The sequence below is a fragment of the Pongo abelii genome, chromosome 11 (assembly GCF_028885655.2).
Source record: "Pongo abelii isolate AG06213 chromosome 11, NHGRI_mPonAbe1-v2.0_pri, whole genome shotgun sequence".
In the NCBI taxonomy this organism is placed as follows: Eukaryota; Metazoa; Chordata; class Mammalia; order Primates; family Hominidae; genus Pongo; species Pongo abelii.
In genome coordinates this window covers 122655338-122682714 of record NC_071996.2, presented here as the reverse complement: position 1 = coordinate 122682714, position 27377 = coordinate 122655338, and the positions used below count along the sequence as shown (strand labels likewise).

The following is a 27377-nucleotide window of genomic DNA, read 5'->3' as shown; positions in this document are numbered from 1 at the left end:
CTAGAAACAAAGATGAATAAGACCCAGTCCTTACCTCCAATAGTTTGCTATCTATAATATTAAGATGGACATGTACACAAATAACTATAGCATGATGTGCTATATGCACTAAAATAAATGTCACAGCTACTTACACAGTGCCTTGATGTGAATATGTACATCTCTAAATTCATCTGATACTCACAATCTGAAGTTGTTATCCCGGTTTTGCAAATAAAGAATCTGCACCTGAAGGTCAAAGAGGTTTAGGGTTTTTCCTAAGATAGCTCAAGTCTCTTACTACATTCATTCTGCTAGGATAGGAGAGCACAAGGAAAAAGAGGTTCAGGGAAGGTCTGTAACCTACTGCCATGTGTCCTGTAGTCACCACAGCTCCTTTCTTTGTAGGGACCATGACCTTATTCCCCAAAGAAGCCTCATTATACACCCATGTCAGTTTTCTTTTTATGAATGAGTCGTTCTCCCAATCAGATGGCAAGTCTACTGCGAAGAAAGACCTTGTCATATTTCACTGTATTCCTTTCCATGCCTTGCCTATTTTGTTGATAGAGAGTTGCCATCACTAGTTCTTTCATGGTATTATGTTGTGTTGTCAGGTGATGGGGGAGGGTGGGGTGAATCCTTTCCTAGTGATGTAGAGCCAGGAAGACAGGTTTCTTAAGATCTGCAAACCAGCAGCACCTGGGGCACTGCCAGGTGACTTTCCCCAGTGAAGGGAGACAATTAGAAAATGCAAGGCAGGCCGGGGTGGTTGCTCAGGCCTGTAATCCCAGCACTTTGGGAGGTTGAGGTGGGTGGATCGCTTGAGCTCAGGAGTTCAAGACAAATCTGGACAATATGGAGAGACCTTGTCTCTACTAAAAATACAAAAAATAAGGCCAGGCGTGGTGGCTTACACCTGTAATCCCAGCACTTTGGGAGGCTGAAGCAGGCGGATCATCTAAGGTGGGGAGTTGGAGACCAGCCTGACCAACATGGTGAAACCCCGTCTCTAGTAAAAATACAAAAATCAGCCAGGCATGGTGGCGCATGCCTGTAATCCCAGCTACTCCGGAGGCTGAGGCAGGAGAATCGCTAGAACCTGCGAGATGGGTGTTGAGGTGAGCCGAGATCGTGCCATTGCACTCCAGCCTGGGCAACAAGAGCGAAACTCCATCTCAAAAATAGATACATAAATAAAATAAGCTGGGCATGGTGGTGGTGCACGCCTGTGGTCCCAGCTACTGAGGAGGCTGAGGTGGAAGGATGAGGTAGAAGGATGAACTTGAGCCGGGAGATGGAGGTTGCAATGAGCTGAGATTGCACCACTGCACTCTAGCCTGGGTGACACAGCAAGACACTGTACTCAGAGAGAGAGAGAGAGAGAGAGAGGGAGAGAGGGAAAGCAGAAGTAGCTTGAAAAGATGGGGTGGGGAGAACGGAATGAAATGTAGAAAGAAGGGCTTCTGCGGAGACCAGGGGCCGAGTGCTGAGACCATTAAGGTGCGAGTTGCAGATCCTGCTCTTGGGTTAGAGACAGAAGAGACCAAGAAAGTCAGAATCATCCAAGATATGAGAATCTCGATTTTCTTCTTTTCTCTTCAGAGTCAACAGACATTTTGATAGCTTACAACAATGTTTCCACTATGACATCACTGTCTCCTTTTCACCCACGAAATGTCAAGGACTCGTGAGGTTAAGTCACTTGCCCAAGGTCACACAGAGTAGCCTGGAAGAGAATCCAGATCCTGAGGTCTCCCGGTCAGCGCTCCCACAGTTCTGGCAGCAGGAGAGTGGGCAGGTGCCCGCAGCGAGGGCATCATAGTGACTGCGCTGACGACAGGGCCACTGACCCGCGGGCGGCCGGCGAGCCGCGGCAGATTCCGGGGTCGGCCCCAGCAGACAGGCTGCGCGGCTCGACTCTGCGGGAGCGCCTAAGTCATCGGCAATCTGGGGCTCAGGCTGTGCAGTTCTGGGTCCTCGGCCGCCCACAGGCGTCGGCGAAAGGCTGCCGCCCCGGCCGGGGACCAGGAAGCGTCGGGCAGCTGGCAAGGGCTCCCCGGGGACGCGCCACAGCCTCACAGCTGGCCCGAGTCTCCTGGGAGGCAGGGCTGGAAGGGCGGGGTGAAGGCCAGCTGTGGCCGCTTGGGAAGGACCGCCTCGCCTGCTCCCGACCTAAGTCAGAACACCTGGATGACCGGTGCCTCCAGGACGCAGGTGCAGGTGAAACTCGCCCTGCCACAGCACCCTCCATCTCCGCGGAGGCCCTCGGGAGCCCAGCGTGTCGGCTCAAAACGAGGAAAGAAAGGTTAAAGCCCGAGTTGCGACTCTTAATCCCAGCGGGACAGGTGAGGGACACCAGCGCAGCTTGGGGAGGGTACCCGGCCAGGCTCCGCCCCTCGGGGGGCCGCTTACCCTCCCGGGAGGCGTGGCCTGCGGGCCGCCCAGCTTCTAGTGGGCGAGCGGGGAACTCGGGCCCCGCCCCCCCGCCTATAAGGGCGGTGCGGCACTGCAGCTAGCGCAGTTCTCACTGAGACCCGTCACCCCGACTCAACGTGAGACGCACCGCCCGGACTCACCATGGTGAGTGCGGCCCGGCCGGGGTCGCGCCCGTCCCCTAATTGCCCCTCTCCTTTGGGGGACACTCCTTCCAGGCATGCTCGGGGACCTCCACCGGGCGTTCCGGGTCTCCAGGAGGTGCGAGGGTTTTGCATCCTCCCTCCCCAACCCCCTCCTGGTGACTTTGGCCGAGCCGTATAGTTCACCTTCGGTGGCTGGGGTTGGGGCTTGGGGTGGAGTGCGACTCTTCAGTAACAGAGAGGAACCCTTTCTGGCACTCTGTTCCTGCCTTACGAGCATTTGTGTCCCGACTCTGTATGAGAGTCACGCGGGCCCGCGCCCCGTCCTTTCCGCGGGCAAAAGAAGACGCGTTTGGCTGCCCTCTTACATCCCCAGTCCCTGGTCCCCAGCACTGACCGAGCACGTGCTTGGCGCTAGAAGGTGGAAGGGGTCAGGTTACCTGGTGCCGCATCCCCCTTTCCTCTGTGTATGCATTCCAACTATCCACAGAACCACCCCCCCCCGTGACTCAGCACCCCGCTTCTGAGCTGAGAGGGGTGGTGGGAACGGGGTTCGGCCTCCTGAAGCGAGCCGGCCCTCTCCAGCCCGGAGCCCGGGTGCGCGGATGGGCAGAGACAGCTGGCGCTGAGCACTGCGCTGGCCGAGGCCAGGTTGGGGGGAGGGGAGAGAGGTGCATGTAGGGGGTGGTATTTATAGCCCAGGAGCGGGGGCCGAAACCCAATCCCCGCTTTGGGCTGGGAAATAACTGTAAAGACTCCAGAGGGAGAGCGGATGTAGGGCTGGGCTGCAGGATGGCGCCCATCCTGCCCGGGACAAGGCGGGTTACCTCTGGGGCCTCACCGCAGGTTCCACTTCCTTTTCTGGGTATTTGGAAACCGTCACCCCGCCATTTCGGTGTGGGAAGAGCGCGCGGGCCCCGCCGGACTTTAGTGCTTTAGGGGTTAATTTCGGCCTGACAGGGACGGAGCCTGAGGCAGTGAGCGCCCCAGTACCCTCACACCTTATTGCTGGCCCCTGCTGTCTGAGCTTACAAGCATTATCGCCGCTATTTCCGTGCGGGCCGACACGGGAGATGAAAGTGGTGAAGACACCCAGGGTGCGGGGGTGGAGGTGGGGAGAGGAGCCAGATGGGATTGATCCCCAGAGCCAGATGGGATTTAAAGGTGAGGGAGGAGGGCATCCTGATGGCGTGTGGTCAGTTGATGCCAGATTGGATGGCTGAGACACCTCTGCAGCTTACAGGAAAGAAAGAGGGAAAGGGTTCTATGAATTCTAGCTGTTCATACTCAAAGCAAAGAATTAGTCAAGTGGGGGGCCTCTAGCTGTAAACCCATACCTCTAGGAAACCTTCTTTTGTCATGTGGAGCCACAGTGCTCACTTGACAGATTCCCCACTGAAAAGTGGGCTAAGAGGTTGGCCTGCACTGCTGGGTGCCTCCGGGTGGGGAGTCCTGTACCTGGGAGCCCAGGCAGGCTGCTAGTCTCTTCTCACCTCTGCCCAGCCCCAAGCCTCCACTCTTGCCAACTGAGTCATCCTAGCTGATAGATGATAGGGTGGAAGAGAGACTCGCAAGGTGAGGACTTGTGGATGTGGGGCTCATGCTGTGTCCCCTCTCTCTATCCCTCAGCGTGAATGCATCTCAGTCCACGTGGGGCAGGCAGGTGTCCAGATGGGCAATGCCTGCTGGGAGCTCTATTGCTTGGAACATGGGATTCAGCCTGATGGGCAGATGCCCAGTGACAAGACCATTGGTGGAGGGGACGACTCCTTCACCACCTTCTTCTGTGAAACTGGTGCTGGAAAACACGTACCCCGGGCAGTTTTTGTGGATCTGGAGCCTACAGTCATTGGTGAGAGGAAGTGGGGACAAAATTGAAGGGGGTGGAACATGACTCAAAGCTTCTCCCTGGAGAGAGAGGGTATTTAGACCACGCATTCCTGGCCCTGAAAATTCCTAGCTGTATTTGAAGCTGCAGAAGGCAAGCTGATCTGAGACTGGCCTGGGCAGCCGGTCTGGGTTTCTCTCACACTCTGGTATCTCAGGCTGGCAGGAGGATGAGTCCTTCCATGCATCTGGCCACAGCTACCACCCTGGGGGAGGAAGGTCCCTGCTGAGCATAGCTTTGTGGTTTTTGCCCTTCCAGATGAGATCCGAAATGGCCCATACCGACAGCTCTTCCACCCAGAGCAGCTCATCACTGGGAAAGAGGATGCTGCCAACAACTATGCCCGTGGTCACTATACCATTGGCAAGGAGATCATTGACCCAGTGCTGGATCGGATCCGCAAGCTGGTGAGAATGTGTCTTGGGAGGGAGGGAACTTTTAAGACTGTGCTAATGGTCAGGAGTATTTTTTTTGAGATCCTTTCAGGGGGTCGTCTCTAACTGTACATGGTCTCGAGTGTGGTGCTGCTATGGTATCCTCAGTATTTGCCCTGACTGCTGATGTATCTTACGCTTTATGGAGCCAGGTGATAGAGTCCCTCAGGCCCCTCCCCTACCTAAACTGTTCTTTCTCGCAGTCTGACCAGTGCACAGGACTTCAGGGCTTCCTGGTGTTCCACAGCTTTGGTGGGGGCACTGGCTCTGGCTTCACCTCACTCCTGATGGAGCGGCTCTCTGTTGACTATGGCAAGAAATCCAAGCTGGAATTCTCCATCTACCCAGCCCCCCAGGTGTCTACAGCCGTGGTCGAGCCCTACAACTCTATCCTGACCACCCACACCACCCTGGAGCACTCAGACTGTGCCTTCATGGTGGACAACGAAGCAATCTACGACATCTGCCGCCGCAACCTAGACATCGAGCGCCCAACCTATACCAACCTCAATCGCCTCATTAGCCAAATTGTCTCCTCCATCACAGCTTCTCTGCGCTTTGACGGGGCCCTCAATGTGGACCTGACAGAGTTCCAGACCAACCTGGTGCCCTACCCTCGCATCCACTTCCCCCTGGCCACCTATGCACCAGTCATCTCTGCAGAAAAGGCATACCACGAGCAGCTGTCGGTGGCAGAGATCACCAATGCCTGCTTTGAGCCTGCCAACCAGATGGTGAAGTGTGATCCCCGGCATGGCAAGTACATGGCCTGCTGCCTGCTGTACCGTGGAGATGTGGTGCCCAAGGATGTCAACGCTGCCATTGCTGCCATCAAGACCAAGCGCAGCATTCAGTTTGTGGACTGGTGCCCCACAGGCTTCAAGGTTGGTATCAACTACCAGCCTCCCACTGTGGTGCCTGGGGGTGACCTGGCCAAGGTGCAGCGTGCCGTGTGCATGCTGAGCAACACGACCGCCATCGCCGAGGCCTGGGCCCGCCTGGACCACAAGTTCGACCTGATGTATGCCAAGAGGGCGTTTGTGCACTGGTATGTGGGTGAGGGCATGGAGGAGGGTGAGTTCTCCGAGGCCCGTGAGGATATGGCTGCCCTGGAGAAGGATTACGAGGAGGTGGGCATCGACTCCTATGAGGACGAGGATGAGGGAGAAGAATAAAGCAGCTGCCTGGAGCCTATTCACTATGTTTATTGCAAAATCCTTTCGAAATAAACAGTTTCCTTGCACGGTTTCTTGTCCCCTCTGAGTGCTTGAGCTTCTGCTGCCTTCCCTTTCATGCTGCTGCTGCTCTGTTTGCTGTTCATGACCCTTATCCCTTCCATCGCTGAAGGTGAGACCTGCAAAGGGGTTCTTGCCAGGCCCAGGAAGCATAACCCCAGGGACTTTAAATCAAAGTCCTAGGGTTACTCAGTATAGGGAGCAAATGAGGACCAAATCCAGGCACAAACTGTTGAAGGATGAGTCTTCAGCTCCTTTCCAAGTAGGAGTTTAATCCAGTGGTTTCTGTCTTTGAAAGTTAAGACTGCTACCCTGTTCTTCCTGCCGCCTCTACATTTACCAACTCTGGAAGCAAGGCTTGGCCCAGGCTCCTCTGTGCATTATGAGGGTTTGGGAATGGGGCTGGGCTGGCCCAGAGTTCCTGGGCATGGAGCCACGTCATAAGCTTGGGGGATGGGAGGGAACACAGGCGATCTCCTAGAGTTGTTTGTGCCACTGCACCTCCGAGCAGCTTTGCATAGCTTCCTGTCTTGCTGCTTTGCTGGAGCTGGGGCTGTGCCATTAAAAGTCAGGTCATCTCCCCTCTGTTTGTGATTTCTTTCTGGCCTCAGCCTCTGTGCTGGCTGGTGGGAGACTCCTGCTAGGGCCCTGGGGAAAGCTTCAACTTTGCTAACAGGAGCCCCAGGCCCCATGCTGATGTCATACTGTGGGGTGGACATGGTTGGGGGGAGGAGGCTTGGATCGCAAAAGAGCAGGAGATGCCAACCCTACCCTTGCCTTTCCTCCCTGGTGATTCAGGGAACAGAGCCCTTCCCTAGGGAACAGGTTTGAAGCCCAGCTAAGACAGAGCCCCTGTTTACTCAGCAGAGTAGGCAGGAAGTGGCAGCTGGATACTGCCACACCACACTGCCTCATTAATCATTAACCATGTATGAGCTTTAACAATCAGGGAGACATAGGCCGAAACAGCTGCCGCTGCCACCTCCACTCCCCTCGCCCCTAGGCTGAGGATGGGAGACCTGTAATCTACCTGTCTCAAAGCTTCCTCAGGTGTCTCCACCCAGAGGCCCTCGCCTAGCAAACCGGCTAGGCAGCTTTGACTAAGCTACTCACCCCAGGAGTGAAGGAAGGAAAGAACTAGTTTAGTGTTTTTAGGGGGCCCTAGTTCTTGACACAGGCAGATGCCAGCTTGAGCCCAAGCAGCTTTAAGTTTTTTTTTTTGTTTTTTTTGAGACGGAGTTTCACTCTGTCACCCAGGCTGGAGTGCAGTGGCATGATCTCGGCTCACTGCAACCTCCACCCTCCGGGTTCAAATAATTCTCCTTCCTCAGCCTCCTGAGTAGCTGGGACTACAGGTGCCTGCCACCGCGCCCAACTAATTTTTTGTATTTTTAGTAGAGATGGGGTTTCACCATCTTGGCCAGGCTGGTCTTGAACTCCTGACCTCGTGATCCACCCGCCTCAGCCTTTCAAAGTGCTGGGATTACAGGCGTGAGCCACCGCGCCCAGCCAGCAGCTTTAAGTTTTGATCTAAGACAAGCTAGAACTGTCCACTGCTAACCAACCTCCTGTAGAATGAAGTCACACCATTGCCAACTCTACACCATTCCTCCTTCTTCCCAGGCGGTTCCCCTGGAAATGGCAACCAGACTTTGGGCCCCTTGTACCTCTTCTCTCACTCCAGGAACACTGAGACTAAGATCCACACCAACCTGCTTCCACTTTATTCTTGTTTATACATTCTCCTGCTCCCAGATTTGGAGTCAGAACACTATGTGAGCTCAACAGTCCTGCTCAGAGCCATGTTCCATATCCCACCAGTTTCCCTTTTCCCAACCCCCACCCACCCCCACTCAGTAAGTCCCTTGCCCAGGTTTTGCTCTTGGAGGGAAGAAAGCAGAAGAGAAGATGCAGGACTGAGATGATTGTCCTGACCCCACTACCCCCAAATGTAAGAGAAGTCCTGGATGGAATGGGTGGCAATTCCAATGAGGGATGGGAACCTCTTTCCAAGGCACAAGGGGCCATCTTCTCAACATGCTGCTTTTTCAGATTTGGGTAGTATGCTGGCCAGGAGCTGGGGGTTGCAGTGCCTCCAGCTGACTGAGGAGGAGAGGAATGTGAGGACGCTGATGCGGGTCCACGGTCATCATCGAGTTCAGGAGCTGCCGCAATGCTGAAGAATGCCTGTGGAGGGAGGAGCCCAGGGTGACCGGATGACACCTATCTGTCAACTCAGCTAATACCAGGGGGGAGTCTGAAACACTTGATGCCCTATTCTTTGCTCACTCACCTGGGGCTTTGTGGGATGCTGAGTTGGTTCTGCACAGCAAGGGCCACACTGTCACCCTTTTGGAACACCATGTCATAAGGGCCTTCCCCAAACATCATGGCATATAGCACGCAGCCTAGGGACTGAGCATAACTTGGTTAGTCCCTAGAAGGGGACCAATGGAGGTGACATCTCTCCCTTTACTTCTGTGGTAAAAGGAGACTACATAAGCTAAAAAGAATACGCTGACCTCAGCCACATGGCACCACCAGGGCCCAGAGAAACTGCCAGTCAGCTGGAGGCCTCTGCAGCCCCTGCTTAGCTTAGCCCCTGCTTAGCCAGTGCCTTCACTACTGACACTGAGCTGTACTCACCTTGTTCAGGGGCACGGATTATACCACATCCGGTGCAACTGGGTACAGTATCAGTGACATTTCCCAGGAAGGAAGTTGAAGTGGATGGGGACATATTGTGGTTCCTGGGGCCCCATGCAACAGAAACCAACGACCTACTCTACTCCACGGTGGGTACAGAGAGCCACAGCCCTCCCTACCCAGATACCCACCCACATGCTCCTCACCCAGACATCAGTCCGCTCATCGATGACACAGTGACTCTGCACAGAGAAGAGCTCTGGGGCTCGGTAGGAGATGGTGCACCGCTGGGCTGCCCAGTCCTGGAACAGTGATCCCAGAGCTCAAAAGTGGGGCACAGGTCATGGTCATATGACCAAACTGGGACATGCACCAGAAGGGGTGGGAATGGGGAACAGGTGAGAAAAGGAGCCTGGAGACTCTTTTACCTGCAGGGTCAGAGCCTGGCGGGAGCCCTCCACATGGATGCATGCTTGATTCATGGAACCCAAGTCCATTAAAACTGGCTGCCCCTCATCTCCGAGCAATATATTGGTGGGCTTCAAGTCCCTGTAAAGAAGTAGAAGTGACCTATGAGCATCTCTGGATAGGAAGGCTGGAATCCCAGCAAGCAAAAGAATCATACAGGCTGTTTCTTGGGAGAACAGACACCTCCCATTTCTCTTGGTGAGGCTCTTCCTCTGGGCCCCAGCAAGCACACAGGGTCCTCCCACTGACCTGTGGGCATAACCCTTGGCATGAATGGCCTCAAGGCCTCTGCAGATCCCCAGCAGCAGCCAAAGGATTTGATCCTCAGTCAGGAAGTTGCCTTTGTCCTTCAGCCTTTCTATCTCATTCCACAGCGTACCTCTCTGCAACACAAGTTTCCCTACAGTTGGAGATGTTTTTGGAGCCTCTGCTCCTTAGGCCTGATCCCTTCCCTATGTCAAAGCCTAACAGCCCTTTCATGATACACACCTCAAACTCAGAATCTAAGTGGCCAAATCGAGGACATGGTCCCTGCTTCCTAACATGCTGGACTGCTCACACAGCCCTTGAGTAGGTGGCTCTGTTGCAACCCCCTCCATAACCAGGAGTCTTTCTGACCTTGAAGAATGGTAGCAGCAGCCAGGCCTCATGCTTAGCACCCCGTTCCCTCAGACAGTAAGCCACCAGGCGAAGGATGTTGGGATGATTGAAGAGGCGATGCATGTCGGCTTCTCGCTGGGCCTCCTCCCGGTCCTGCTGCTCGTGACACAGGATTCGCTTCAGGGCGTAGAAGTGTCCATCATGTAACCCTTCCACTAGGTCCACATAGCTGAACCCGCTGTGGGCCAAAGGGGTCAATGAAGGGCCATGGTCATCTCCCACATGGCTTGGACCTAGAGAAATTTCCTGGTGGGGAGTGGGGTGTCCTTCCTATTTAGCAGAAACCTTCCCAAGATGTGGCTCTAAGAGAAATCTGAAGAATATTACACAGTGAGCTCCTCAGGATCAGAGATATAGAAATCTTTGAGGTCCTATGGTTATAATAGAGACCTCTTCACTTGACAGATGCTAAATAAATAACAGCCAACACTTATCGAGTACTTGTGAACCAGGCATTGGGTGAGACATTTTATACACATTATCTCATTTAATCCTCACAACTCCATCAGTGAGGGATGATAATCATCTCCATTAAGCAGATGAAAAAAACATGGTTTATCAAGGTCACACTTGGTGGATTTAGCAGGCCTGGCTCCAGAATCCACCTTCTTGATACTGTGTAGCTAGGCTCTGTCAGGTGAGAGAGGGCAGGGATAGGGATAAAACCCTTGTGCCCCAAGCATGTGCACACAGCTGTCCTTCAATGACCATAACCTTGAGGACTAGTTAACTGACTTCCAAACACTCACCCCTCCCCCAGTTTCTGGATGAAGAGGTAGCGCTTATTGTCAATGATGACAGTTCCCCGAGAGCAGACACACAGCGCGTGGCCCATAATGTCTCAGTCATCCTCTTCAAGGACGGTCTGAGGCTACCGAAGAGCTCGTCCAGGATGATTGGGCTCTTCCAGGAGATGCGCTGGGGGCCCAGCGGATCATGCTGGAAAGAAAACGGCAGGGTCACAGGTCCGGCACAATCCAGACGACCCATGAAGTACCAATGCGGAGAGCTCAGGCCCAGGTCTCTGAAACCTACACTATTGTGTAGAGAAAACGGGCCCTGCTCTGTCAGCTTCAAGGGTGGGGTCAGGCGCCTTACGGCCTCAGGACACACAGCGGCTACCGGGCCACTTCCTCCAACCCCAGCCCACCTTTGGGCAGCCCCCGCTCCCACGCCCGTCGCGCCGCAAAGGCAGAGCATAGCGTAGTTTCAGAGGACTTGCGAGGCTCAGGCCCACTCCTAGCAGGGCCCACCCCTGGTCTAGGAGCTCAGAGCCCAGGATGGGCCAGCTGCACTCCCCGACTGACCTGGCTCGGGCCAGAGCGAAGCGCCACCGACCGGAAGCAGTGCTGACATCATCAGTCCGCGCCGGCGTAACGGCCCGCGGTATCTTAGCAACCGCCGGGCATCCGGAGGATGTGGGGGCGCGGAGCTGAGAGGCCCGGGGCGAGCTAGGTCTAGGGTGGACGGGTCCTAGGACCCTGGTGAGGGTTCTCTACTTGGCCTTCGGTGGGGGTCAAGACGCAGGCACCTGCGCCAAAGGGGAGCAAAACCGGGCTCGGCCGGAGGCCCCCAGGACCTCCATCTCCCAATGTTGGAGGTAGGAGGCGTCATACCTCTGGCGCTCTGGGGCAGAAAGCGGCCAACTACACTGCAGCCTGGAGGGGGATCCAGGGAGGGGCGGGTCTGGTGGCCTGGTCTCCTGATCCCGTACAACCTTGCGGGCTCTGGCCTGCATCCCACTACCCCTAGTCTCAGTGGTTAAGAGCTCAGGCTTGTGAACCAGACTTCCAGTTTCTAAATTGAGTGTTAATAGCATGCTAGCTGTGTAACCTCGGGCAAGTTACTTAACCTCTCGGATCCTTACTTTTGGTAGCTGTAAAATAGGTATAATAGTACCTAAGGTTAAGTAGCTTAACTGTGAGGCCAGACTGACTAGTTCAAATGCCAGCTCTGTTAACGTATTTGTGTGACCTTGGACAGGCTACTTAATGTTTCCATCCTTTCCTCTCCTCCTCTGTAAAATGGAAATGATAATTATCTACCTCATGGAGTTGAAGATTAAATGAGATGTACAGTGTTTAATACAATATCTGACACATAGCCTTCAGTACGTGTCAATAAACAGTAATTATTATTACCTTGATCTTCACATCCCATTCTTGAGACTGTAAAGACAAAAGGAACGGAAATTCACAAATTTCCAAGCCTTGGCACAAAACAGTTGTCCTTAATATGTGTTGCGGAGGCAGGCAGGGGTAAGCTGGAGAGGGGTGCACTTCCAAAGAAGGTGGAATGGCCAGGAGGGAATGGCTGTTTTGCTGAAACAGGGCTCTCCAGGAAAGAGGTCCTTCTTGTAACCTGGTTCCTCCCTTCCACACCCCGGATCACCCTGAAGATTTTCCAATGTTTCCCCGGTTCTGAACCTGTTTTAGCCTTTTGGTTCTGACATTCATTCATCCAGATTTAACCTGCTATATACCAGGCCCTGTGCTAGAGGCTGAGGATTTGAGATGAACAGGGCACTCCCTGTCCTCAGGGAGCCCAGTCAAGTAAAGCCATGCTTCTCAATTTTGAAGGTGCCTAGGATCACCTGGGAATCTTGTTAAAATACAAATTCTGATTCTATATGTTTGAGGTAGGATCTGAGATTTTGCATTTCTTTCGTTTGTTTGTTTGTGTTTTTTGAGACGGAGTCTCGCTCTGTTGCCCAGGCTGGAGTGCAGTGGCAGGATCTCGGTTCACTGCAACCTCCGCCTTCTGGGTTCAAGCAATTCTCCTGCCTCAGCCCCCACCCCCACCCCCACCCTGGGAGTAGCTGGGAATACAGGCGCGTGCCACCAGGCCCGGCTAATTTTTGTATTTTTAGTAGAGACAGGGTTTTGCCCTGTTGGCCAAGCTGGTCTTGAACTCCTGACCTCAAGTGATCCACCCGCTTCGGCTTCCCAAAGTGTTGGGATTACAGGCGTGAGCCATCGTGCCCAGCCAGATTCTCCATTTCTAACAAGTTCCCAGGTGACGTTGATGAAGCTGGTTCGTGAACTGCACTTTAACATCATGTAGAGGATTTTACAAACTAGTAGAGTAAGGGGGTGGCTGCAGGCTGGAGAGGAAGTCCAGGCTAAACGCCTGGCAACTTGAGGTGGTTTCCGCCCCCTTGCTCGCTGAGGTTTCCTCCCAGGAATCCGACACGTGACGGTCTGCCCGCCGTCTCAGACTAGAGGAGCGCTGTAAGCGCCATGGCTCCCAAGAAGCCGTCCTGCCTTCGTTCCCTGCTGCTGCCGCTCAGCCTGACGCTACTGCTGCCCCAGGTAAGATGAGACGGTGAACCAGCCGGCCGGGTGCGGTGACGCGGGATCAGATCCAGCGGATGAGAGAAAGTCCAAAGTAACAACCAAACAACCCGCAGGGCTAGTTCCATCTCCGCTCTTGGCAGGCGCAGACCCTCAACGTTCCCTCCAGGCGTCTGCTGAGCAGCGTCTCTTTCTCTTTGTAGGCAGACACTCGGTCGTTCCTAGTGGATAGGGATCATGACCGGTTTCTCCTAGACGGGGCCCCGTTCCGCTATGTGTCTGGCAGCCTGCACTACTTTCGGGTACCGCGGGTGCTTTGGACCGACCGGCTTTTGAAGATGCGATGGAGCGGCCTCAACGCCATACAGTTGTAAGAAGTGCTCGCAAGAGCAGTGGAGGAATGGGATATACTCTTTCTACCGCCCCCTTATAAAGGAGGTCGGGACAGGAAGACTGCCAGGACTCCTAGGCCAAGGGTGGGAAAGGGCAGGTCAGGACCTCCTTCCAACCGCTTCCTGGAGATTCCCTGCAAGGCCTGAGCCGTTAGGCCTCCCTGGTGTCTCTCCACCTTGGGCCCTATTAACCTCTTCCTTTCTCAGTTATGTGCCCTGGAACTACCACGAGCCACAGCCTGGGGTCTATAACTTTAATGGCAGCCGGGACCTCATTGCCTTTCTGAATGAGGCAGCTCTAGCGAACCTGTTGGTCATACTGAGACCAGGACCTTACATCTGTGCAGAGTGGGAGATGGTGAGTTAGCTGGAGAAGGGATAGAACCAGTTATCCTTGTGCAGTTCCTAGACTACTCCCATCTGTCCACACTCTAGGGCCATCTCCAGCACTATATTCAATTCCTTCCCTTCCTAGCTTCCCCACCACACCTCAAAACAAAACCTACATGCTTCTTTGTTCTCTTTATGTTTGTCTCAGGGGGGTCTCCCATCCTGGTTGCTTCAAAAACCTGAAATTCATCTGAGAACCTCAGATCCAGGTGAGTTGAGACAAAAGATTTAACACAGAAGCAAGTAAGTAAAATGGGCCATTTGGGTGCCAAAAGCAGAAGAGACCATTCCCAAATTGGAGGTCATCATTCATTTACCAAGTGTTTCCTTCATGCCCTGCAGGATGCTAGAAACTGAGGGACCAGACAGACCCCCATCCTTGTGCCGTAAAGCTTATAATATAGTGGAAGAAATTGAGTTAAAAAAAAAAAAAAAAAACAACGGCTGGGCGCAGTGGCTCATGCCTGTAATCCCAGCACTTTCAGAGGCTGAGGCGGGTGGATGACCTGAAATCAGGAGTTTGAGACCCACCTGGCCAACATGGCAAAATCCTATCTCTACTAAAAATACAAAAAATTGGCTGGGCGAGGTGGTGGGCGCCCGTAATCCCAGCTACTTGGGAGGCTGATGCAGGAGAATCACTTGGGCCCGGGGGTCAGAGGTTGCAGTGAGCCGAGATCGAGCAACTACACTCCAGCCTGAGTGACAGATTGAAGAGACTTTGTCTCAAAAAAGAGAAAATCCTATCAGCTGTATCTTGACAAACATTAAATTTTTAGTGCTTTTTATCACCCCCATTGCCCCTACCCTGGTCCAAACCATCTCTCTCAGCTGGCTTATTTTATAGCTTCCTAACTGGTTTCCCTTGTTTGCCCTCTCCCCCATACAATCTGTTCTCAGTAGAGCAGTCAGTGTGATCCTGTTCAAATATAAGTTTAAAGATACATCTCAGATCTTGTCATTTCTCTGCTTAAACCTCTCTAGTAGGTTCTCATCTCATTCAGAATATGAACCATAAATTCCTTAAAGTGGTAGGTCCTACACAATTGGCCCCACTCACCTCCTCGACATTATTGCTCTTCTCCCCCATGTTCACTCTGCTCCAGCCACAGTGGCCTCATTGCTGTTCTTCAGACCCACCAGGCCTTGGGCTTTGAGGCCTTTGCATGTGGTGCTCCTTCATCACAAGCTTCCTGCAGAAGTCACCTTGGTGAGGCCTTCCTGGTCTCTCTCTCGCTCTCTCTATACATACATACATACATACATACACACACACACATACATACATACACACACACATACACACATACACACATACATACACACACACACATACATACACACACACATACATACACACACACTCACATACACATACACACATACATACACACATACACACACATACACACACATACACACATACACACACACATACATACACACACATACACACACATACACACACACATACACACATACATACATACACACATACACATACATACGTACACACACGTACACATACACGTACGTACACATACATACATACACACACACATACATACACATACACACATACATACACACATACATACACACATACATACACACATACATACATACACACATACATACACACATACATACACACATACATACACACATACATACACACACACATATACATACACACACATATATATATAATTTTAATTTTTATTTTATTTTATTTTATTTCTGAGATGGAGTCTCGCTCTGTCGCCCAGGCTGGAGTGCAGTGGCGTGATCTCGGCTCACTGCAAGCTCCACCTCCCAGGTTCACGCCATTCTCCTGCCTCAGCCTCCTGAGTAGCTGGGACTACAGGCGCCCGCCAACACACCCGGCTATTTTTTGTATTTTTAGTAGAGATGGGGTTTCACCGTGTTAGCCAGGATGGTCTCGATCTCCTGACCTCGTGATCTGCCAGCCTCGGCCTCCCAAAGTGCTGGGATTACAGGCGTGAGCCGCCGTGCCCGGCACAATTGTTATTTTTTTTGAGACGGAGCCTTGCTGTTGCCCAGGCTGGAGTGCAGTCACGTGACCTTGGCTCACTGCAACCTCCGACCGCCGGGTTCAAGTGATTCTCCTGCCTCAGCCTCCTGAGTAATTGGGATTGCAGGCACCTACCATCTTGCCCGGCTAATTTTTTGTATTTTTAGTAGAGACAGGTTTTTGCCATGTTGGCCATGAGGGTCTCAAACTCCTGACCTCAGGTCATCCACCCCTGCCTTGGCCTCAGAAAGTGCTGGGATTACAGGCGTGAGCCACTGCACCTGGCCATCCCCTCTATATTTTAGGCTCCCCATATACCACCATTTTTGTTTGTTTTGAAATGGAGTTTCGCTCTTGTTGCCCAGGCTGGAGTGCAGTGGTGCGGTCTCGGCTCACTGCAACCTCTGCCTCCCGGGTTCAAGCGATTCTCCTGTTTCAGCCTTCTGAGTAGCTGGGATTACAGGCGCCTGCCACCATGCCCAGCTAATTTTTTTGTATTTTTAGTAGAGACAGGGTTTCACCATGTTGGCCAGGATGGTCTCAATCTCTTGACCTCATGATCTGCCTGCCTCCGCCTCCCAAAGTGCTGGGATTACAGGCGTTAGCCACCGTGCCCGGCCCATTTGTTTTTAAGAAACACTACTTTAAGGTTTCCTATGTTCAAATTTCATGGACATGCAAATATACAAGGTGCTTAGGGTTGGGAATTTGTTGACAAGAGTCATTGCTTCCCATATTTAGTGGTGAGCAAGTGTGATGGTAGCACCTAACGCAGAAGCTCTGCTCCTTCCTTTAGACTTCCTTGCCGCAGTGGACTCCTGGTTCAAGGTCTTGCTGCCCAAGATATATCCATGGCTTTACCACAATGGGGGCAACATCATTAGCATTCAGGTACAAGGGGGAAGTGACTGGAGCAGGGGAAGAAGGTACAAGGGGTCCTTGACCTCCATCCCATAGCTGGGTTCCACTTTCCCTCCCCTCTGGCAGGTGGAGAATGAATATGGTAGCTACAGAGCCTGTGACTTCAGCTACATGAGGCACTTGGCTGGGCTCTTCCGTGCACTACTAGGAGAAAAGATCTTGCTCTTCACCACAGATGGGCCTGAAGGACTCAAGTGTGGCTCCCTTCAGGGACTCTATACCACTGTAGATTTTGGCCCAGGTCTCAAGCAAGGGCTGGGAGTGGAGTCTGGGGAAAGGACACCTCTTCCACGACATTTATCTTTTTTTTTTGCCTCCTTTCCACAGCTGACAACATGACCAAAATCTTTACCCTGTTTCGGAAGTATGAACCCCATGGGCCATTGGTGAGGGGCCAGAGAGGAGTCAGGGAATCAGGGATAGGAATGGGTCCAGCTCAGTTCCATCTCACTCACAGCTCCTTTCATTTCACACTCTAGGTAAACTCTGAGTACTACACAGGCTGGCTGGATTACTGGGGCCAGAATCACTCCACACGGTCTGTGTCAGCTGTAACCAAAGGACTAGAGAACATGCTCAAGTTGGGAGCCAGTGTAAACATGTAAGTAAAGACACTGGGGGCAATATGAATCTGTAGCTGGGAGCTGGGGATTAAAGTTAAGATTCAGTGAGTCAGCTTTTACCTGTTCCCCCACCCTCTCTCACTTCAGGTACATGTTCCATGGAGGTACCAACTTTGGATATTGGAATGGTGAGTCCAGATGGTCCCTGGGATAGAAGCAGGGAGGTAACAAGGAATTAGAATCTAAGGGCCAGGTGGATTAGGATGTCTAGAAGCTGAATATGGCCACCTCTGCCCCCTCTGATAGCAAAATTCTCTGCATGAAGCATGCTTAGTAGTGCCTGTCATCTGAAATATATGTTGAATTAATTAAATTGGCTCAACTTCAGGTGCCGATAAGAAGGGACGCTTCCTTCCGATTACTACCAGCTATGACTATGATGCACCTATATCTGAAGCAGGCGACCCCACACCTAAGCTTTTTGCTCTTCGAGATGTCATCAGCAAGGTACCCTACCATTTCATTAAGCTCCAAAGGCTTTTATTAATTTGGAGGAAGGGAGTGCTCACATTGTAAAGGTATCCTATAAATTGGTGGTTATTGTCTGGGCCACAGAGCCTTCTGAGCATCCCACTGAAGCATTTCCCATTCAACCAAATGGGACTACGTGTGAAGACACACAGGTGTGCAAAATTACTGAGCCTCCATGATCCCTGAAGCCCTTCCCTGGGCCCCAGGTTAGGAACTCTGCCCTAGAGTCTTGGAATAGATATTGTTTTCTGTGGTTTTCCTATGGATCCTGAGAGAATCTGGGCTCAGTTCCAGGAAGTTCCTTTGGGACCTTTACCTCCCCCCAGCCCCAAGATGATGCTTGGACCTTTGACTCTGCACCTGGTAAGTTCCTCTACATCTTTTCTCTCGTACCACACCTTTTTTTTCTAAATAGCCTATTCTTTCTTGTCCTCTATCCAGAAACTTCCCTGATATTCTAATTCTTCTCCCTTATTCTAATAGGTTGGGCATTTACTGGCTTTCCTAGACTTGTTATGCCCCCGTGGGCCCATTCATTCAATCTTGCCAATGACCTTTGAGGCTGTCAAGCAGGTAAGGCATAAACCTACATCTGGTGGAGATGACAACCTCCCTCAACAGCTATAGGCAAAAGTTCCTTGGCTATAGCCACAGTGTCCTCTTTTATTTCTGTTTGTCTGAAGTACTCATTCTTCCATACCCAGGACCATGGCTTCATGTTGTACCGAACCTATATGACCTATACCATTTTTGAGCCAACACCATTCTGGGTGCCACATAATGGAGTCCATGACCGTGCCTATGTGATGGTGGATGGGGTGAGAACCTAATTCCAGGCTGTGAGCCCCAAACTCCTCCCTTCCCCAGGAAGCGTTAGCCTTAAGTTCCCCATATTTACACTTTCCCACCTGCCTGTTCACATTTGCAGAGGGTTCCAGGGATAAGATGAGGAAGAGTTTGATTAAGGATAGAGTTCTAGAATAGATGGGTGATAGATGGCTACATTCTCTCTGCCCTTCAAATAAGTATCCTAATGTGTGGTTTCCTATGCAGTGGCTAAGAGCTAGATGCTGAGCCTTGCTCCTATCCTATCTCCTATCCACAGGTGTTCCAGGGTGTTTTGGAGCGAAATATGAGAGACAAACTATTTTTGACGGGGCAACTGGGGTCCAAACTGGATATCTTGGTGGAGAACATGGGGAGGCTCAGTTTTGGGTCTAACAGCAGTGACTTCAAGGTGAGCTAGCTTTGCCTAGTTATATCCCAGGGCTTGATTAAGGATAACTTAGCCTCAAAGCTTAGTGAATGATGAGTTTTTATTTTCCTTCCCTACAGGGCCTGTTGGAGCCACCAATTCTGGGGCAAACAATCCTTACCCAGTGGCTGATGTTCCCTCTGAAAATTGATAACCTTGTGAAGTGGTGGTTTCCCCTCCAGTTGCCAAAATGGCCATATCCTCAAGCTCCTTCTGGCCCCACATTCTACTCCAAAACATTTCCAATTTTAGGCTCAGTTGGGGACACATTTCTATATCTACCTGGATGGACGAAGGTATTGCTAATGGTGGTGGTTTGGGTAGCGGGGAGGTAAAAGAGAAAAATCACAGAAGGAGGGGAGCAGAAAGTATCCTCTGATTTGAAACCCAAAAGGGTATGATTCTACGCCTGGAGAGCTGACCCTTTCTTTTCCCCTCTTTCCTGCTCCATATTCCCCAGGGCCAAGTCTGGATCAATGGGTTTAACTTGGGCCGGTACTGGACAAAGCAGGGTCCACAACAGACCCTCTACGTGCCAAGATTCCTGCTGTTTCCTAGGGGAGCCCTCAACAAAATCACATTGCTGGAACTAGAAAATGTACCTCTCCAGCCCCAAGTCCAATTTTTGGATAAGCCTATCCTCAACAGCACTAGTACTTTGCACAGGACACATATCAATTCCCTTTCAGCTGATACACTGAGTGCCTCTGAACCAATGGAGTTAAGTGGGCACTGAAAGGTAGGCCGGGCATGGTGGCTCACGCCTGTAATCCCAGCACTTTGGGAGGCTGAGACGGGTGGATCACCTGAGGTCAGGACTTCCAAGACCAGCCTGGCCTACGTGGTGAAACCCCATCTCCACTAAAAATACAAAAATTAGCCAGGCCTGATGGTGGGCACCTCTAATCCCAGCTACTTGGGAGGCTGAGGCAGGAGAATTGCTTGAACCCAGGAGGCAGAGGTTGCAGTGAGTGGCGATCGTGCCACTGCACTCCAGCCTGGGTGACAGCGAGACTCCATCTCAAAAAAAAAAAAAAAAAAAAGTAACCCTTGGACCTGGGACATGGAGTGGGCAGGATCCCTTGGTGCTGGCCACAGTGACCTTAAAGAACTAAAGGCCACAGTGCCTCTGAATGTAAGTACAAGTACACATTCCTTGCCAAACTTTATTGTGATTAAACTTCCAGAGACAGTACCAGCTCCACATACCTCTCTGGCCCTGTCTTTGCCCTAGTTCCCGAGTGTCCTTCACCCCCATCTTCCAAATCATCTCTGGTTTCATGAGGAAGAAAAAACCTAGGGCTGCTGTGAATGTGCCCTCTCAGGTCCCTGAGTTGGCCCCAGGTAGAGCTGTAAGAGATCAGGAAGAGGGCCTCCCTGCCTGACGGCGATGATCCTGGAGGCAACGTGTGGAGCAGAAAGAGAAGTCGAGGTAGTGAAAGGGAGTGAGGCCTTGGAGGGATGCCCCACAACTCCAGCAGCGTCTGAACAAGAGGAAGAAAAATGGCTGGACAGGTACCTCAGAAACTTTCCAATCCATGCTCTCCCTGTCCCTCCTCCTGCCATTTCTGTTTTCACTGCAGCATCTGCCAGAATATCCTAAATCCCCTCAACCACCCTTCTGAATACTGTGCAGGTACTCATTTCTCTTCCCCCATGGTCGCTGCAACATTACAGTCCACCCACTCCCTCATCCCCCCGCCCCATACCGAGTATTGACGATTGCAGAGTCAGGGATCGGAGAGGTAGGGGCTCCCAACTGGGCAGCAAGTCGGCACTCTGCAGCCAGAGCTCTCTGAGGGAGACAAGTTGTGTTAAGGACAAGGCCCCAGTGGTGAGTAGGCCATCCAGGAGGTGACAGCTGCATGCTGGGGAAGGGGTTAGACCTCTAGGAAGCCTTGCCGTGGACAAGAGAACCTCCGGCCTCACCTTCTCTCGGTCACTGAGGGCGGCAAATCGCCGCTGCTCTTCTCGTTCACGCTCCTCCTGCTCCTGGTGCCTCTGCTGCCGTTCCTCCCGTTGCCGCCGGGCTGCCTTCTGCTCCCTTTTCCGTGTAGCCTGCCGTGCCTCCATTTCTGGTGTCAATGGTCCTGGCACCTGGAGGATTTCAAATATAAGACCCTATAAGCTATCTTTGGTAAAACTGCAAGAAGTAGAAAGGATCTAGCCAGGATCTGTGATGCCTTCCCACTCTGCTTGTCCTTCCTATTCCAGCTGACCTGAGCCTTGTTGTAATCGTAGGCATCTGGGTTCTTCTCCATGAACCTTCGGAACTCATTACGTGTTGATTTGTCAGCCGCAACAGTATAAGGTGGCCGGGCCCGTGAGTCCCTAGGTGCAAAAACTCCAAAAATGGGTTTAACTTGCCTCTTGCCTTTCCCAACATCACCCAACCAGACCAAGGGAATATTGTCAAGTAGCCAATGCCAACTTTAACCTCCAAATTATCCTCTCTATACCCAAAATGACTCAGGATGGGGACCTTTACTCACTGCACAATGGGGTCGGCACCTGCTTCCAGCAGCAGACGAACCACTGAGCCTCTTCCAGCTGCAGCTGCTGCATGCAGGAGAGTAAAGCCACCGGAGCCCAAGGGGGCACTGAGCAGAGACAGAACTCTAGGGTCTGCAGGGCTGGGAGCTAGCTGCAGCTTCAGCACTCCAACATCTCCAGCTCGGCAAGCAGCAAGCAGTGCATTCCAGAGCTCTGGCTGACCAGGGGCTTTGGCCTCATCCAGCGAAGGGCCCAAGGGGGCAACAACTGCCTGGGATGACTGTGTGGAAGGCTCCTCTTCTTGAGTTTGCTGGAGAAGAGTCCGATGTGCCCCAGTCTCCTGGTCTCGGCTTTTCTCCTTCTTATTCCTTTTTCTCCTCCTCCGCTTGGGCAATACTTCAGACTCACGAAGATCCAGAGTCCCCATGGTCAACTCCACTAGCTCCAACTCTACCTGAAAGCCATCTTCTCCCTCCGACCCTGAACCTAGGGAAAAACCTGACATGTGAAATCCATCTAGGGAGTACTCAGAGGGTAGAAGCAGATGCATAAGAATGAAAGCCTGAAATAAAATTGTTTTTATTTTGTCACCCAGATAAAGTAGCACCTCAAGAGCTGAGTCCATTATATCACATGCAGAAATGAGGCTCTCAGCCCAGACAAGAACAAGTCCCTGGACTTATGAGCAGCCTTAGGAGGCTGCACAATAGAGGAAAGCATGGAAGCAGCCCTCAGCCTCAAACCACAGCTTCCAATCAAAGATAAACTATGTGAGATCCATGCAACACGTCCACGCATCTGCTCCACACAAAGATTTTCTTAGCTCTGGGGTAACATCCATAACAAAAGAGATAATAGATTTGGAAAGGTCACTAAACATGTCTCAGTAATTGCTAAGATACAGATACTGTGGGTGTGTGTTTAAATAAGGAAATGGGTCAGTTATGAGAGTAGGGAATTTGCCAGTGCATTTTTAGGACAGAAACTCAGATCTGACAGTTGCCAGATAGTAATCAAACCCTGTTTGGGAGATTCCTCATTCTGCCCAAGTGCTTCCTTTTCATCACTGCAGATCTTTCTTATTTCTTCCTCAGTAGGCTTCTTTCTCTCCTCTCTTATTGTTTTCCAGTGTGTCTGAGGTGAGTGCAGTCTGACTGCTTCCCGAGGGTCTTCTTCTGCCACAAAAGAAAAGATCTTTCTCAACCTTAGCTGAGGAGAAGCTAGCACAGGTTTCTCTCAATGCAGATGTAGCTGGGCTGCAGTCCAAGGCTTAGAAAATCCTCTGGATATACCAATGAGAATGGAGGCTTAGGTTGGAGAGAACAGGAAGGTCTAGGGAATTGGGATCTGGAGCAAAAGCTCACCATAGACATGCAAAGTGGTCAGCTTATGGAGCACACGCTGTAGCTCTTGGAAGGTGGGTCTGCGGGTGGCGAGGGGGATATCCCAAAGTCGGGGATCCCCCCTTTGCAGGGGTGCCCCCTTGCCTCCAAAGAACAACGACCGGCCAGAGCGGGGAGCACGCAACAGTATTGTACCAGCCTCCTCCAGCGCCTTAGCCCAGCTTGGCCCTGCCAGCAGGTCACGAACATCCTAGAGAAGAGAGTAACTCAGTCCTGCATACCTTCACTTGCTATTTATAAATCTCCAACTAAAAAAAGTGGCCCACAGAAGTGCAAGGGGTGGAAAGTAGAGGATAACACGGAGAAAGAATAGAGGACTAAGGCTCCTGGGGAATCCCTCATCTACCTTTGTCTACCTATAATGAAAATTGGAAGGATATGAGTCAAAAACCTCCCTACTTAACAGTGAGTTGAACAGAGATGCAAAAAAAGTATGGATCAGTACCACCAGATCTAAAAGGCTTAACTCACCTTATATAGTGTGGCTTCATTGTAGCGCCTCAGGTTGGCTCCAGCAGAGCGTGATGGCCCACCTCGGGCATCCCGAAGCCCCTGGGCTGTGCCCCGCTTGGCTCGCACCGTATAGCGGTGAAAAGTTTTGTGTGTCACCACTTCTCTTCTGTAGACAGCACAGACTCAGTACTGGAGACCAGCTGGTGCTCCCTGGCTAACAGGATCCACTCCATCCTTACCCCCATGCAGCACCCTCTCACCCTTGAAATATAGCACCAGCAAAGTGCCCAGCTGCAGCCATGAGCACCACGCAGTCTCTGGGACCTCTGCTTTGCAGATTCTGTAGCAGCAGTTTTGCCTCTTCTGGGGGATCCTTGATGACAGAGAAGCATCAGAAACATATCTGTTGCATTCACTGAGAGCAAGAAACTAAGGGCCAATTTTCACAAACATTATCTCATTTAATATTACCACCCTGAGGCTTGTTTCCATTTGACAAACAAGGAAATCTGAGGCTTGGCGAGGCAGGCAAGATGAAGTGGTAGAATCACAGTTCAAACCTAAATTGGTTTGTTTCCAAACTTAATGCCATTACACTTAACCCTTCCACAATTCAGGCCAGTTTCAATTCAAGACTATGTTGTCAAGCGTGATACCCACACCCAACAGGAAGGAAGAAAAGCAGGGAGAAATGCATTAGGTTTAGGGAAATCTAGGCTGGGTGTACAAAAGGCTGGGGGGTTAGCCATACAACCTGTACTGTCACTTGCCTGATGAGGGCCTAGGACACAGCGGTAGGCATAAAGAAACTGGCCCTGGGCATTCTGGAAAAGAACTCGATGAGGGTAAAAGCCTTGGGGTCGGCTAAACTTCTCAAATGTAGCCCTCTCCCGATCCAGTGTCTGCAAGTCCTCCTCACTGGCTGAGTCTGAGTCTTCTGATCCTGAGATGCTGGAAAGATCTCCTGAAAACAGACAACATGAGATACACAAGTTTGGTACCCCATCTTTGTTCTTTCCTCAAACTCTAAACTAGTGCTTTCTTATACCTCCATGTCCTACTCCTACATAGGTCCCCCTACCACTCATCACCTGTGGAGCTCTGCTTTTCAAAGTCCAGGGCAGACAGGAGAGGCTTGTCCTTGAGACGTTGCTTTAGGTTAAACCGATGCCAGTCAAGCTTATAATGTTCCCTCTAGTACAAAGACAAAGAGTGAGATAAAGGTGGAAATATGCCCCAGCCTGGCCTTGTACTGGCCAAGACCAGTTATAGAATTCTAGGAAGTACGACCAGGTAACACCAACTGCCTCAGTCAAAGCATGGACCTTTATAAAGACAAATCAAATGTCTACCTCTCCCCACCCACCATTACACTTTTGCTTCTAACATCTAGCTCTGCACCTGACCTATTACCTGTTCTTGGTGGTTCTGGAAGGTCTGGTCACAGGTTGAACAAAATAACTTCTCTGAAATATCCATAGGACCCTGGAGTAGCTTTCTTTCTGGGCTTTCTCTCTCCCCTGAGCCTAAATAAGGGAAGAGGAATTGGACATAGAAAGGGAGCCCAAATCCACAGTGACAAGAATTATATTCAGATACAAAAGAGATGGCATGATACTGCCTTCAAGGAATTTACACTCTAATAGTCATGAAATAAACAGTACAGCAATCACTTAATGCAATAAACATGCTTCTGAAAAGATGTACGTAAAATGAATGTAAATAAAATAAAATTGGCTGGGCGTGGTGGCTCACGCTTGTAATCCCAGCACTTTGGGAGGCCAAGGCAGACGGATCATGAAGTCAGGAGATTGAGACCATCCTGGCTAACATGGTGAAACCCCATTTCTACTAAAAATACAAAAAATTAGCCGGGTGTGGTGGCAGATGCCTATAGTCCCAGCTACTCGGGAGGCTGAGGCAGGAGAACGGCGTGAACCCGGGAGGCGGAGCTTGCAGTGAGCCGAGATCACGCCACTGCACTCCAGCCTGGGCAACAGAGCGAGACTCTGTCTCAAAATAAATAAATAAAAATAAAATAAATAAAACGAATGTAAATAAAAACTGGCCCTGGGCATTCTGGAAAAGAACCCGATGAGGGTAAAAGCCTTGGGGTCGGTTAAACTTTTCAAATGTAGCCCTCTCCCGAGATCAGCGTCTGCAAGTCCTCCCCACTGGCTGAGTTTGAGTCTTGTCTAATTTAAATTAGCCAAACAGATTGTTTAGGCGAATCCTAAAGAAAATCATTTCTGTTCAGTTTAAAATATTTTTCACTGCACAAAAACTACTTCCCAAATGCTTTTTAAAGTTTACATTTCCAATTAGTGTACAGTTTGTCTAAGGAGAGGTGCAAGAAAAGATGTAGCCAAACTAAAGTTACACAGAACAGGCCCGACACGGTGGCTCATGCCTGTAATCTCAGCACTTTGGGAGGCTGACCCAGGCGGATCACTTGAGGCCAGGAGTTTGAGACCAGCCTTGCCAACATGGTGAAACCCCGTCTCTACTAAAAATACGATAATTAGCCGGGCATGGTGGTGCGGGCCTGTAGTCCCAGCTACTCGGGAGGCTGAGGCAGGAGAATCACTTGAACTCGGGAGGCGGAGTTTGCAGTGGGTGGAGATGGTGCCACTGCACTCCAGCCTGGGCGACAGAGCGAGACTCTCAAAAAATAAAGCTATACAAAACAAATAATAAATTGTTTCATATTCAGCAAAAAGGAATAATTTGAGTGGCGCCTGGTTAAATGTGGAATATATCTGAGAATTTTATCTCTACAAAGTTTAAAGTGTTTTTCAAGGGAATGGTGTTAACGTGAGGAGATACATGCAATGGCAAAAAGACTTCTTTGAAAACAAGGGCTGTGCTGGACATCACCCAGAGATTAAATGAATTTAATCAAGCAGAAAGATAAATCAATTGGCCTCCTAAGCTCGGGAATACCAATAAGAATGTGTTCCCTGAACGGGCAATACGCTCTAATGAGCCCTGTCACGTTTCACACGAAACCTTCCAGGATACCTGAACAGGAAGTACGCGGAGCCCGGGCCAGAGCCTCCCCAGGCGCGTGGCTCACCAGGCTCAGGCCCTGAAGGACCGGAGCATCCGCGCTGAGGTCAAACAGGGAGATCGACGCAGGAGCCGGGGCTGCATCTGGAGCCGGCGACATGGCTGAGCAGAAATTATTTAGCAGCAGCTCCTGGAGTAGAAAGCGTGTAAGAAACAGAGCTCCTGCAAACGAGATCCTACTGCTGGGTCTCCTGCCTGCCTGACTTGGTTTCTCCTGCACCGCAAGACTTCTCGTCTCTCATCCTGCTACTAGCTGTGAGATGAATACGTTGGCCCCAGTCCACTTTCTCAAACCCCTAGTCTCAGCCCACAAAAGAACGAAATGGGCATCCAGCTCCCAAATCGAGTCCAACAGAGTTAAAAATCACCGAGGTTGCCTAGCTGAACTTTCTTCGTTACCCATGCGACCAGCAATGACTGGCCCACGTAAACTCGCCCACGTCCTTAGAAGACTCACCAAACGTCCCGGGAGCTGAGCTGCACGCAAGTCCTCAGGTCGACGGCCGGATTTTTGCAACACAACAATCTCCGTCACTACGGAGTAGCGAAGAGGACAACCGCCGGCGTCCGCACCTGAGCCCCGCCCCACGTAGAGCACACTATTGGGCCGCTGACTGTCCAAGACCCGCCTCGAGCCTTTAGTCCCGTCCCTGAAGCCGAGAATTGGCCGTTGTGTCTCCGCCCCCGGTG

At 51.4% G+C, this 27377-nt stretch overlaps 4 protein-coding genes across 16 annotated transcripts; 2 read left to right on the top strand and 2 right to left on the bottom strand.

Moving 5' to 3' along the window:
* The first annotated feature begins 1681 nt into the window (after window positions 1–1681).
* On the top strand, window positions 1682–6123 carry LOC100449357 (tubulin alpha-4A chain). Of its 3 annotated transcripts, none has more exons than XM_054549859.1 (4): window positions 1682–2327; window positions 4188–4410; window positions 4705–4853; window positions 5084–6123. In XM_054549859.1, the coding sequence occupies exons 2-4, from the start codon at window positions 4230–4232 to the stop codon at window positions 6053–6055; spliced, it is 1302 nt and encodes a 433-aa protein (XP_054405834.1). In that variant the 5' UTR covers window positions 1682–2327; window positions 4188–4229; the 3' UTR covers window positions 6056–6123. The 3 variants fall into 3 exon arrangements, with proteins under 3 accessions (XP_054405834.1, XP_002812930.1, XP_063569130.1); XM_002812884.4 differs by lacking the exon at window positions 1682–2327 and adding an exon at window positions 2428–2562; XM_063713060.1 differs by lacking the exon at window positions 1682–2327 and adding an exon at window positions 3127–3209.
* A 1693-nt stretch (window positions 6124–7816) lies between these two features.
* Window positions 7817–11326, bottom strand: STK16 (serine/threonine kinase 16). 6 transcript variants are annotated; one of them, XM_024243273.3, is made up of 8 exons: window positions 11197–11326; window positions 10639–10828; window positions 9848–10067; window positions 9479–9612; window positions 9190–9310; window positions 8968–9063; window positions 8409–8530; window positions 7817–8302 (listed from the first exon to the last, which is right to left on the bottom strand). In XM_024243273.3, exons 2-8 carry the CDS (start codon window positions 10722–10724, stop codon window positions 8164–8166), a joined length of 918 nt encoding a protein of 305 aa, XP_024099041.1. In that variant the 5' UTR covers window positions 10725–10828; window positions 11197–11326; the 3' UTR covers window positions 7817–8163. The 6 variants fall into 6 exon arrangements, with proteins under 6 accessions (XP_024099041.1, XP_054405837.1, XP_002812932.1 ...); XM_054549862.2 differs by having other exon boundaries at window positions 11040–11213; XM_002812886.6 differs by having other exon boundaries at window positions 10925–11208.
* On the top strand, window positions 11297–20473 carry GLB1L (galactosidase beta 1 like). 4 transcript variants are annotated; one of them, XM_024243270.3, is made up of 17 exons: window positions 11297–11489; window positions 13071–13200; window positions 13386–13552; window positions 13782–13932; window positions 14113–14173; window positions 16796–16890; window positions 16987–17161; window positions 17248–17306; window positions 17400–17521; window positions 17631–17671; window positions 17872–17990; window positions 18303–18377; window positions 18498–18587; window positions 18719–18832; window positions 19120–19251; window positions 19350–19565; window positions 19730–20473. In XM_024243270.3, exons 2-17 carry the CDS (start codon window positions 13129–13131, stop codon window positions 20003–20005), a joined length of 1965 nt encoding a protein of 654 aa, XP_024099038.2. In that variant the 5' UTR covers window positions 11297–11489; window positions 13071–13128; the 3' UTR covers window positions 20006–20473. The 4 variants fall into 4 exon arrangements, with proteins under 4 accessions (XP_024099038.2, XP_024099039.2, XP_054405832.1 ...); XM_054549857.2 differs by having other exon boundaries at window positions 11361–11489; window positions 13059–13200; XM_024243271.3 differs by lacking the exons at window positions 16796–16890; window positions 16987–17161 and having other exon boundaries at window positions 11301–11489.
* On the bottom strand, window positions 20422–27272 carry ANKZF1 (ankyrin repeat and zinc finger peptidyl tRNA hydrolase 1). Of its 3 annotated transcripts, none has more exons than XM_002812876.6 (14): window positions 27145–27272; window positions 26640–26817; window positions 25032–25144; window positions 24710–24812; window positions 24389–24582; window positions 23879–23991; window positions 23637–23784; window positions 23127–23355; window positions 22782–22937; window positions 21762–22248; window positions 21489–21600; window positions 21199–21366; window positions 20979–21064; window positions 20422–20753 (listed from the first exon to the last, which is right to left on the bottom strand). In XM_002812876.6, the coding sequence occupies exons 2-14, from the start codon at window positions 26785–26787 to the stop codon at window positions 20630–20632; spliced, it is 2181 nt and encodes a 726-aa protein (XP_002812922.1). In that variant the 5' UTR covers window positions 26788–26817; window positions 27145–27272; the 3' UTR covers window positions 20422–20629. The 3 variants fall into 3 exon arrangements, with proteins under 3 accessions (XP_002812922.1, XP_024099037.1, XP_009236404.1); XM_024243269.3 differs by having other exon boundaries at window positions 22782–22934; window positions 27145–27271; XM_009238129.3 differs by lacking the exon at window positions 27145–27272 and having other exon boundaries at window positions 26695–26801.
* Between the last annotated feature and the right edge of the window lie 105 nt (window positions 27273–27377).